General features: G+C 37.9%; 1 protein-coding gene across 9 annotated transcripts in view; it reads left to right on the top strand.

The window, feature by feature from the left end:
* The window catches only part of LOC111344301 (uncharacterized), a 27,783-nt gene extending 15,288 nt beyond the window's left edge, over nucleotides 1-12,495 (top strand). For 3 of the 9 annotated variants that reach the window (XM_022951522.2, XM_022951523.2, XM_022951524.2), the window contains 8 exons: nucleotides 1,363-1,407; nucleotides 1,560-1,605; nucleotides 5,182-5,228; nucleotides 7,352-8,072; nucleotides 8,419-8,619; nucleotides 9,395-10,082; nucleotides 10,709-11,156; nucleotides 11,587-12,495. In XM_022951522.2, the coding sequence (XP_022807257.1) occupies nucleotides 7,362-8,072; nucleotides 8,419-8,619; nucleotides 9,395-10,082; nucleotides 10,709-11,156; nucleotides 11,587-11,668 (2,130 nt within the window). In that variant the 5' untranslated portion in view covers nucleotides 1,363-1,407; nucleotides 1,560-1,605; nucleotides 5,182-5,228; nucleotides 7,352-7,361 and the 3' untranslated portion in view covers nucleotides 11,669-12,495. Of the gene's footprint in view, nucleotides 1-1,362; nucleotides 1,408-1,559; nucleotides 1,606-4,633; nucleotides 4,733-5,181; nucleotides 5,229-7,351; nucleotides 8,073-8,418; nucleotides 8,620-9,394; nucleotides 10,083-10,708; nucleotides 11,157-11,586 lie in introns of all 9 variants that reach the window. The other 6 variants (XM_022951528.2, XM_088758498.1, XM_022951529.2 and 3 more) reach the window with 3 other exon arrangements.
* Nucleotides 12,496-12,615: the final 120 nt, after the last annotated feature.

Below are 12,615 nucleotides of genomic sequence, written 5' to 3'. Positions count from 1 at the left end.
TACATAACAGTGATATATTTGAGTTGAAAGGGGTTAAAATTGATAAAGTTCAAAATAGTGCTCATTTTCATTGTCATGCATGTGAAACCAGAAAGCTCGATGCGAATTGTGCTGTGGCTGTTTATTCACTCTGCTACTGTGTAATAAAATCATCTAGTTATTGGAATTCAAACACCTTGTCTAATGTTATTCAGTATGGTAAAAGATTATGAAAATTTATCTTTGAACAAGTATTGACTGTCAGTTGATTTGCCAAAAACTGATGTTTGTGGAACTGAAGTAAGTTTAGATCTTAAAAGTGTTTACAGTGAAGGAATATTGTCTGATTCAGTTGACAGAAAATATATCTCGAAAATCTTGTAAGAAATAATAGTTGAACACACAGGGTTTTGATGTGGTTTTCAGATTTTTGTGACATGTATTTTTAAACCTGCCTCTAATTGAATATACTAAAACTGTAAATAGCACTGCTTCTCTTGTTGAGGCCATCAGCAGTATTCAATATTCAGACATTTTTCTATTAAGAACAATATAAACTAATGAACAGTAATCTTGCTTCAATCTACTGATTTCTGACAACTCCTCTTGGGTGATTATTGGGCAACAAACTATGTCTTGGTACCAATAATAGATAAAAAAATTCCCTTCTCCGTGGTGTTAAATACAAATACATTACCTACTCTGGGTTCGAAAAGCCTTGAAAGTCCTTGAAATGCGTGAATCTAAAAATTAAAATGCGGGGCCTTGAAAGTACTTGCATTTAAGGCTTGATTTCAGCGATGCTTTTTCTTTGGCAATTTGCAAGTTGAAAATTTCAGTACTTTCATGGAAAAGCTGAGAAATAATATTAAATCCTTTTAAAATTGCTAAACAAACCTTTTCAAAAGTGGTCCTTCAATTTTCTAAAACTGGGCCTTCAAAGTCATTGAAAAGTCCTTGAATTTCAACCTTCGGCATCTGCCGCAACCTACTCCTATATGGTAAAATACTACTTTGATTGTTGTCTAGTACCATAACAACATTCATTACACTCCAACAGACAAAAATAAACACAAGTTGGCTTATTCGCGACCGGCAATGATGAAACTGCGTGACGACAGTAACAATGACAATCTGGCATTTCCCTAAAGATAACTGCAGATGTGCAATATTGAAAGCCCGAGTTCACGCAGATATGCGTCTAGTTCTGTTAGCACACAAAAGCTCCCTAAGACCCTGGAGTAGCTAGTTTCTCGGAAAAATCTGTTAGCTTGAAACCGGCAAGGAAACATCTATGTAAGCTTGTGATGACGATACCTTGAAAACCGGTCAATCAGATTTTCTGGGTTTGCTGAGATGTTTGTTTCGTCTTTCCTTATACAGAAAAGCCTTTTTTACAATCCACAAAGTACAGCCGGCTAAAGTTAGGTATTTCTTCCTCTTGTTTATGCGTTGTTTAACATTAAGAGAGCTACAGATGTTATTTATAGGACTAAGCGTTGAAAATACAGTGACAGTTTTGTTTTGAGCAAAAAATTGACCGCGAGATCATTTCGTTTGTTTCCTCTTTCCTTATACAGAAAAGCCTTCATTACCACTCCATAAAGTAGAGCCGGATAAAATCAGGTATTCCTTCCTCTTCCTCATGCGTTGTTTAACATTAAGAGAGCCGCAATATGTTATTTATATGACCATAGTTAGTAAAGTGGATATAGCCGCAATATGTTATTGATAGGACCATAGTTAGTAGGTCCCCTCTATTAACTATGATAGGACCAAGTTTTGAAAATACAGTGATGTTTTCCTGCATTTTGAGCAAAAAATTGACCGACAGATCGTTTCGTTACTAAAGAGCTTGAAATCATCTGAAGTCAAAATTCAGTGCTGGTGTATGAGCTTTTAGCCTAATTATTAAGACAAGAATAAAAGAGTTGCACATTCGCACTTCTCAAAGTCAAACCGCCGGCGGCAGATGCTCTGCCGATGCCATACGAGCGTGCCTATTTGCGTCTGTTTGAGTGGATGCTATTGGGAGAGGGAATTCGAAAGTAACACTCTCCTTTTGCCATCTTCAGAATTCGTATTTCATCTTGTTTACTGAATTAATTGAATTCAAAATTTCAATTATTTTGCATGAAAATTGGGTCAATGATCAGTGTTGGAGAGTTCCTCCCAAGCATAGACATGGACATGAATGGAACTTCTGTTTCACTCTGTTCCTTAATCAAAAGTTCACGTGCAGGGAATTCCCTTTTCTGTTGAAAAATTGCTTTGTGCATGCTTGATTAATTCCTAGAAATGTGGAGCGTAAGATGTTATTTAAAACCGAGGAACTGCACAATTTTCTTGCCTCAAAGGAGTTAGCTCTCTTAGATGGCATCGGCTTAGGTTCGCGCATGTCATCATTTATCCTTCTTGCAAAAGTCGGAACGTTGCGATAACTAGCCTATCGTCGGTGATTCAAGTGACTTATCCGTAGTGTGTAATGCGAAATGCAAAATGTGAAGATATCGTTTTGAAAGAACCTCAAGAATAACAGCAGCATCTTATTATGGTACAATTTTCGTCACTGGCTATGAGGGGGGTTCCGGAGTAAATTATCATTCCTCACATTTATCGAGCTTTATTTCTGAAAGATTTACATCACACTTTTAAGGAGAATTAACAGTATATTTTGTGGTTAAAAGTGATCTTTCTTTCAATAGTTTCGGAATTTGCATTTATATATCTGCCTTACAAACTTTGAGGATAGAAGTCCATTAAATTGTTCGTATTGGTCTTAGTAAATATTCAGTGCTGTCCTCTTTAAGTGTCTGGAAAGGTAAAATATCACTCACCTCATAATACTGCCTTTGGCACGATGAAGTGTTCATTTGTTCCTAAAACACCAGTGTTTCATAGTCATAGAAGGGATTTAGAATCGAATCACAGACTTAAGTTTATTTGTGTGTTCAGCAAATAACCCCTAAAATCTTAACTATTTGTCAAGTAACACCTAAGGAAGACGTCTGGTTTGATAATAGAAAATGAAGCTATCGTACTTCAAGTTCTTTGTGTATTGAATTTAGGGGGAGAAAAATTGTGACAACGTACGCATCTTTTCTTCCTTTTTTTTATTTGTTTTTTTCGTTTGAGGATAGTTTTGGTTCATAAAAGTACAATAAATGGGTGCTGGTTAAGTTTATAGAAAATTCGAGTTATGGGCCCGAAGTACACCAGTGAACTTTTTCTTTAAAATGTTCAAAGCAACACTGATCACTCTGTGTGGAAGTGATACGTAATGTCGAAAAACTGGAAGTCGGTTCAGCCAGATTATTGTTCGCGGCAGTACAGAAATGGTCGAAAAGTATAAATCCTTCCAGCAACGGTAAACAGATATTTGTTTCGAAAAAATTATCCCATGCATAAACAATTCGATAATTTTCAAGTCCTGGCCAAGTATTAATGCACTGATGAGGCATGTATGATCTACGAATGAATAGATTGTCACGTGAAGAGTATTATTCTAACGCAGATTGAACTTGTAACTCGATCAGTCTCCTAAGTAAACAATACAATATTTTTTGATGGAACTTGCAGCAATAATAATACCTTTATTTAGACACCATAATGTTTAAAGCTGAACAGCTTGGGGGTCGTGTGTAAATGCAAATAAACTCTAAATGAAATAAATTCAAATGATGATGGTTTTTGAGGAGAAGGGAAAACCGGAGTACCCGGAGAAAAACCTCTCGGAGCAGAGTAGAGAACCAACAAACTCAAACCACTTATGACGCTTGGTCCGGGAATCGAACTCGGAACACGTTGGTGGAAGGCAAGCGCTCTCACCACTACGCCAACCCTGCTCCCCTAGTGTTTGGTTTAATAGATTAACGAGGTGACTTTGACTGTGTTTCAACTATAACGGACTAGTAGAAAAGTGTTGAAAACCTAAGCTGGCTTTTGTCCCCAACCAATTCAAGGGTACAATGTACCTGCTTTTTAAAAATTGAGAAAACCGAAATCCAATTGATTAAGAACACTTACACCTGCTTCATACATGATAATTTTAATTAGCGCTGAGTCGTTCACATTTGAGAAGTTCTGGCATTCTTAGCCTGGGTTCAGCCGCACCCCTCCCCCTCCCCCCCTCCAGAATAACATCGGGAAAGGGCGAAATTTAATTTGACTGAGATGAATTCAAGTTGTCTTACCACCGGGTCATTCGTCACACAGAAAGTAAACGTCAGACAGTGTTGGAGCAATATCTAAATAATTTTATTTATTTCGAGCACATTTTAAGAGGGCGGCACTTAATATCTACCAATTCACTGTTCAAGAGGTTGAAAATAAGTACAGCAGAGGCCACTAAATAAGAAACTATGATAATCACAGCTTTTTGGAATATTTTACCACCAAAAAAACTATCCATAAAGTAACCTATCATTAATTGGTTAGTAGTACTTCAGTTTCCTTCAGTGACCTTCAGTTTCCCTGTGCTTGCGGCCATTTTGTCTATCACTGAAATGGATAATCACAACAGTCTACATTCTTATTACTAATCACCTTACCGGTTTCGTCTTTCGAATTCGTCGTTCAAAGAAAAAAAATTGGTTGGGTTATCTTTACATCGCGACAACATATAATTTTCGGCCTCCTTTTACCTCATTGTCAGAAGTCATTTTCGGTGAGATCAGTTGCTCAGGCGTTTGGTGTCGTCTTGGTGCTAAAAGAGTGAACTTTAGAGTCGCACCACACTAAGCTTGAAACCTGGGTAAGTTGTACTCTAAATTAGTTTTTTTTCTGACGCGTCTCAACAGCCTCAATTGCGAAAAAGAAAGTTAACTCTTGGTGTTTTCCTGTTGGAAAGGAAAGTTAATCGGTTGAAAGCAATTGCTTTCTTCATGAAGAATATTATGTAACATCCCAAATAAAGCGGGTGCGAGTGTTTATTGTTAAATAATCTGATATGCCTGAAATAGGAGAGATCTACAGAAGTTATTATATTAGCAGAGAATGCTGACCCCGAATAGTGGCTCTTCGCCAAAACTAATTGTAGCTGTCAGCACGCAATAATTCCCTAGGGTGCTGAATCGAAATAGCTCGTTTCTCGGAAAAATCAGTTAGATTGAAACCAGCAAGGTATACTTTAGCATATTGAAAAGTAAACGATAGATATTTCTGGGTTTGCTAAGCTTTTTGTCTCCTCTTTTCCTTATATAGAAAACGTCTCCATAACCAATCCACAAAAGAGAGCCGGATAAAAACAGGTATTTCGTCCTCGTACCCATGTGTTACCTAATATATCTATGATATATCATATGACCAGGATATTCTGAGCTAAAATGAGTGATTGACTTTTAAAAATGCAGTAATGCTTTTTTTTTGAGCAAGTATTTGACCGAGAGGTCATTTGGTATGAAAGAGCTTATGATCATCCTAACATTAAATTTAGTGCTGTTTTTTTTTTGCCAAGTACAAATACAACTTCGTATTTGTGGAAGTCAAGCTTCCGGCAGTATGTACCCTGCCGATCTCATACGAGCATGCCTGTGCGAGTGGATGCGATTAGGAAATGGTGTTGGAAAATTACATTCGCTTTTTACCTTCTTCAGAATTCTTAAAGTCAAGCTGTTCACTCAACGCAAATAATCCAAAATCCAGAATCCCTAATTTTACATGAAAATTGTATAGGTGACTAGTATTGGAAAGCTCCTCCAAAGCACAAAAAAGAACACGAATGGCCCTCCTTTTATGTATAATATTTCATTCCATTGCTTAATTAACACCTCACGGGAAAGCATCAGGCCCATGTTTGGCTGCATATTTGTTTTGTGGATAAAGGGACGTGATTAATTCCTAAAATTGTCAACCTTTATGTGTTCTTTAAAATCAAGGAACTGTACAATGATTTCGCTTCAGATGAACTAGCATTCCTAACTGCAATCGACCACCACATTTGCTGTTCCTCTCATCGTTTGTCTTTGCTGCAAATTTGGCCATAAAAATTAGCCTGTCTTCAGTGTTTCAACTAATTTCTCGGTAGTGTGATTTGCAAGATGTAAAGATAAAAGAACCGCAGGAATAACAAAGTTATTTTACACACTTTATCCAGCAGTCGATCAGCATTAGCTATGAAGTAGGTCTTTCGTCATCATTTCTCACATTTGTGGAACTATATTTCTGATTGATTATATCACGTTTTTTTTAAGGAGATCTAACAGTATCTTCTATGGTTCTAAGTAATCTGTCTTCTTAATAGTTCAGAATTTACGTTTGTGTTTGCCTCATAAACTTGGATAGAGGGGCATTGGATTGTTTACATCGGTTTTGGTAGATATTAAGTGCCGCCCTCTTAAAATGTGCTTGAAATAAATAAAATTATTTAGATGTTGCTCCAGGTAAAAAGAAGTGGTCAAGTGTTCTTAAAACACCGGTGTTCCATAGTCATAAAAAGGAGCATGAAAATGATCAGCCTGACCGGGAGGGCCAATCTTGCTGAATCACGAGATTTGAATTCTTGATTCTATTTCTTGAAGACTGACGAGGGCATCTCCCTTACAATCCTGGCTTTGACGATTTAGAATCGAATCATCGACTTCGTTTGTGTGTTCATTGAAAAAGCCTTGATGCAAACCTTTGGGCCGGCATTGGCGGCCTTTCACTCCATTTTATTGTGCATGATCCTGAAATAGGGAACACCCACTTAATTAACGTAACATCATCGCCCATGATGCATGTGAAATTTCAGGGTGATCGGGGCGGCCAGAGCGGATTTTGCTTCCAGTGGACTCGTTTCATTGGTGTTACTTGCTGATGTTCTTTGAAAGAAATCTATAAAGGACAAAACAGATGAACTGTAACCGAGCTAAATTTCCCTAAATCCGCCTAAGAAGTTCACACGATGCAAAAGAACAAAAAATTTGTCCTTAATCAAAACTGGTTCCAGATGTTTTTAAAGGCTGAGAGTGTAAATGTTCATTCCCATGCAAATCTTGACATTTTACTCATAGGGCAAGGTGAAAATATTTTCATACAAGGAGAAACGATTGAAAACCTAAGCTGACTTTCCCCAATTAATTCAAGGATGCAAATTGAGACGACCAAAAGCCGATTGAGTTGGAAAATTTACACCGGTTCCTACATGACAAATTCATGCACTGTAATCTGTACTCATTTGAGCAGTTCTGGTAATTATTTTAGCCTTTTCTGCATTTTGATGTGAAAAAGAGCAATTCCGTTGTGCGTTAATTCGACAGGTAATTTTTGACTTCAGAGTGTGCCCACGGGAAAACCGGGCAAGGGGCGATAAAGCGATAAAGGCTCAATATCATCACCTATGACTTAATTAAAACAGTTGCATGGGATGACATTTATTATTGACTTTTCCAAGGAATCAATCCATGGCAATCTCGGGACCAGCTGTATCGAAGAGCGCAAAGAGTTGGGAAGAGTTTAAGAAAATTAACAGCGAATTGGAAAACTATTTTGAGAGGCTAACGAGAGCAACCGTGAAAGCTGTTGAAAAGATCTATGAAGACTACTGCGAGAGATACAGCGAGTACCTTCCTAATGGATCGATGACAACTCAGCAAGTGCAGGCTGAGTTTAAGGAAATGGTGGATGGATTGAAAGGAGAACTTGAAAAGGCAATGTCTAAAAACGTAAACATTGCCTTTGTGGGACGCACAAGTGGTGGCAAGTCTTCCTTGATAAACGCCTTGCTTCGAGTCAAACGTCTTCCTGTCGATACTCTTACAGCCACGATGTGCACCTTTAAAGTCCGCCCTACGCCTGCTAAAGAATGGAGTGTAATTGAAATGAACAGAGGAGAGGATCTCCTTAACAAAGGGAACCAAGAGGAGGTAGACAAACTTTTAAGTCTTTTTACTGACGATGACTATATTGAAAAAAGGAAGGAGCTCAACATCACCTTTGAAAGTGTCATACAAGTGAATTGGCCTCGCAACCTCTGCAATCTACCCGAAAATATCATCCTCATAGATACACCTGGTATAGAAGAGAGTGATGATTGCGACCAAGTCGTCATTGATCTCTGCAAAAAGGCAGATATAATTGTAGCTGTGATGGATTTGACGTCACCTTCTTTGAAGGTAAGGTACCTTTTTATTGCTCATTCACTATGTTCTTTTGAAATCATGGCAGGAGACAACAGCTGAAATTTTCTTTTGCTAATTTATTAAAGACACCAACGGATTGACGTACCTAGTAGGTTGTCAGCTTCTCTCAAAACGTGTCAAATCAAACTCCTTTGAATCAAATTGCATTAGTATTTTCAATTTAAAATAAAACCGAAACAAACCAAACACACTAAAAGAAATATAAAAATGTGAAAACAGCAGGAGAGAAAACCAAATCAAACTGACTTGCATACAATAAAAAAAAGAAAAAAAAACCATTGAAAAATTGCCCGCTACCATTTTTGATTTCGTTCTTAAGATTACAGGTATGGTAAACCAGATGAAAAATCAGCTCACTCTTGGAGTCTTTACCAAATGGGATATAGCCCTTGAAGAAAAAGTCGAAAAGAGGCGGCAAAATGTACGGAATAACTACGAAACGAAATTTGTGGATAAGATGGAACGTAAAAGCAAGGTTTATTTCGTTGACGGGAAGCATATCATAGACAAAGGAGTACAGGTAGGGTTAAATTAACATAGCCTCCATTTGGCGCGGAAATATGCACGGATCTCCATACGCGGACATTATCTGTTCCGAGATGCGAACTGTTTTCCGAGAGTGAAGCTGAAGAAAAACTGTGAGTTTCGAGGAACAGATCATGCCCAAGGACAAATAGACGAGCATACGTTAGCGACAAATGGATGTTACTGTGTTTATAATTCTTCAAAGGATGGTCAACACGAGGGAAAATGTTTACAAACAGCTCACCGTTTACGATGTGGGATGTTCACTTTTCTGATATGATTTTATGAGCGAAAAAAAAAATGTTCCTTCTTCTGTAACATTCACACAATGTTTCTGGTCTTAATCAAATTTAAGTACAAATTTTCGGTATTAGACATAAGGTTTGAAAATTGGAGAACATCATCTAGAGTATATCCTAGGATGTTCCCCCAGTTTTAGTCGGGGGATATTCGGTCGCGTGATGCGTTTTGACCAATCACGCAAGAGCAAAAATATTTGTTGAATTACGATGTGCAATATGTTTTCTTTTACTCACTCTCTTCCTCCCTCCCTCCCTACCTCCCTCTCCTACTTCCTGGCTGACTTACTCACTTACTCCCGTACTAACTTACTCCCGGTGGCAATACAGGTGGTGTAATTACAGTGCATAATTCACAACATATGATAACACTTCGATGCTGCTGTATTTCACATGATAAATGATCCCAATCATTTTGTTTTTCCTTTCTTTTACGGTGATTTAGACGTTTACGTTTAATTGTCTTTGTAGGAGACGGTCACGGAAAGGGAAGGAACGGAGGATTTTCTAAGGTTCGAAAGAGAATTAGCAGAGAGTGCAAAAACCGTCAAAGCGCAAAAAGGTGTTGCTTTCATAGAGGAAGCCGAACAGTTCGCTTCAAAATTCACGAGGTACTTGGAAACTTTTGGAGGCATGATCGACAAAACGAAAAGCCACCTTTTCGTGCACCATCAGAGTCCTATTCAAGAAAAAATCAGCACATTGACGAGTGAACGCAATTCACTTCATACTTTGCGTGAAGAAGTACAGAGGCTCGATGTTCTGATTAACTCTTATATCTCCGATGGGAAGATTGATCAGTTGATAAAGGAGATTTGCAACACCATTGAGGGTTGTAGCTCTGGACCCGAGGAGGACGAAGCTTTCTTTGCATTTCTTGAGAACGTGAGTCTTGGAATTGATCAATTCCTCAACGATGAAAGTGAAAGAGTAAACGAAAAGTACAGGAAGTGGAGAGATGGTGTCAGCTCCAAACATTTAAGAAAGTCATTGTCATCCTATGCAACTGGACGTCTTCCGCGCACTGGAAATTACGGCTACAATGAAAATTTTGATCCTTATTCCTACGTAACGAACAACACATTCTGGGCGGCCGTAGCCGTTTGTGGAACTGCTTTAGCGAGTACAGCATTGGTACCAACAGTAGGTGTGGGTGCTGGTAAGTGATCAAGTCACTGGGCAAACATAACTGAACAAGGAGAAAGGTAGCAAACAGATAATTGAAAATTATAATGGAAAAGATAAAAAAAGGGAAGAGAAGAGCATAATCTAGAATATTGTTATTTATTAGTTTAAAAAAAAGCCAATCATGAGCATTTATTACGCGTATGATTTTCACGGTTAAGATTTTCTAAGTTTTCGGCTTTCCATAGATTTGTTCATTTTGAATTTGATTTAACCGCGTTTCTGTTTCGTGGTGTAGTGGTCTGTTTCCGCAGAGTTGTTACTGCGGTCGAATATGGAGCGATACTAATGAACATAATGACAACGAAAACGACAACGATAATCACAGTACCAATATAACGGTGACCCTAGTAAAAAAAAAAAAAAAAAAGAACAACGAGTGAGAGGTACAACAAATTGTAACTCTTTCTGGAAACCTTGCACATATGAGAAAAATTTCTAGCCAATTAAAACTGGTTCCATATGAGGAGCGCAACCACAAGAGAAAAATATTAGTTTTTATGTTTTGTGATTATGTGGAATGTACGGTGTTAGTGCCCAAAACAGTAACAATTTGTAGCTCAAATGTCTTACGTCATGGTTTTTATTCCACTGCGACAGCGACTGCAGTGGCGGTGGAGGGAACAGAATTAGCTGCCTTAGGAAAAGCAGTTGGTGCAGCAGTTGGTGCAGCAGTTGGTGCAGCAGTTGGATTTAGAGCCACAATGACTTTCACAAAAGTTATGGAATTTGCTGGAGGAATTTGTCCCGGGACCGTAGTAAGACGTATGTTTGGGGCGAGTTCAGACAAGAAAAGAAAAATCAAAGAGTATATTAGGAAAGTTCTAATTACATTCAGAGAAAAATGTGCCGGAGACAAAGGATCACCACGAAGAGAAATAGATGAAATCTCCGAAACTATTTCGGAAGAGATAAAAATGGAAGAGATCAAGTTATCTAAAATTGCAACTGAGAAATTAAATCCACTAAAAGAATGGTCTGAGAAACTTACTGAGTACAAACAGAGCCTGCAGAAGTTCCGAAGAGAGCTTGACCAACGGAAGCACAGGTAAGTAAAGAAACTAAGAATGTTTCACTTATGTTAAGCTTTATCAGATCACGTAGTTTAACAAAAAAGACAGTTGAGGACTTCTTGAGTCCACGCAATCACACGCAGTTGTTTGGTACATTCTGCCACGGTTAATGAATTTCCCGTTTTTTTTCGTCACTTATTCTGAAGAACAGTTACATTCGAGTAGTTGTTCGCTTGTCCTCGTGCGTTGCCCTGGAGTTAGATGATTTAAAATTCTAAAGTTAGTTGCCGGAAATTGACAAATTTCCTTTCTTTGAATCTTTGAGTAGAGGACGATCCTCAATATTCGCAGCAATTGTTCCCCGATGTAAATTTTAGCTTTTCGATAAAACATGCAAAGATGCACTGCCTTGGTGTTTTAAAGTCAATGTCATGGTAATTTATTCGTATCAATTATTTTCTACAGGTGGACAGAAAAAGACACAGTTCCTTCAGATGACCAGACAGAAAACCAGTCACCCGTTCAATTAGTTGAGAAAAAGCTCTAATCAGTGCCAAATAAGTGTATCATTACAGAACATTGACCAGATTAAGTTGAATTAAGGATTTCCAGGAAAAATCCAGGTTTCATATTGATGTAGATATTTAATTTTAATTGATTTATTTTACTGCTCCATCCATTTGGTACTTTTTACTAGTTTTAGGGTAATGTGCAGAGGTGCAATAACAAATATTCTGCGGTGCCGCTAATGATAGTTCAGCGTAGGTGTGTTTTGCAAATAATCAATCCATATATTCAAGATTATTTCACATTGATCTCTTTGTGCATAATGCCATAACAAGCAAGTGACTTCTAAGTTGATTGAAATGCCTTCCTTTGAGTTACAGTTGCTGTAGTAAATTTTGACTTTTAATCGTATAGGCATATGGGCAGCTGGTACTTCAATTCAAATCATTATTTCTCATTATTCACGAAAAAGACAAAGATGATTAGCTAAAAAGCATTAATGAGCTTCCACAATGGCCTGTTTGATTACGCTGAAACAAGTATTAGGTTCTGCATTGGTGATTTGAGTCTGAAGAAGGTAAAAAATAGACATGGCAACGATGTAGTACTATCGAGACTACAACAACGCCTCCACGGAATGTTTACTTAGGCCACATGAAACTCCTTAAAGGGCAAAAGACAAATCACCTGATAGGTAAATTATGTATCATAGCTTATACAAACAGACAGGGCTACAACAACGCCTCCACGAAATGTTTACTTAGGCCACATGAAACTCCTTAAGGGGCAAAAGACAAATCACCTGATAGCTTATACAAACACACAGGGCTACAAGTCTTGACATAAAATAAACGTTGTATGGAATTACATTAGTTTTTCGCTTTATTTTTGGTGTCTAGTGCTTTAGCACAACGACACCTACGAATGAGCGCAAAAAATTTCGAAAAATATTTCATATACCGTAAATTACGACGTCATACCGGTAAG

Source organism: Stylophora pistillata, chromosome 4, assembly GCF_964205215.1.
Source record: "Stylophora pistillata chromosome 4, jaStyPist1.2, whole genome shotgun sequence".
Lineage (NCBI taxonomy): Eukaryota > Metazoa > Cnidaria > Anthozoa > Scleractinia > Pocilloporidae > Stylophora > Stylophora pistillata.
Note: the sequence above shows the minus strand (reverse complement) of the source record. Positions and strands in the feature narration are given on the sequence as shown.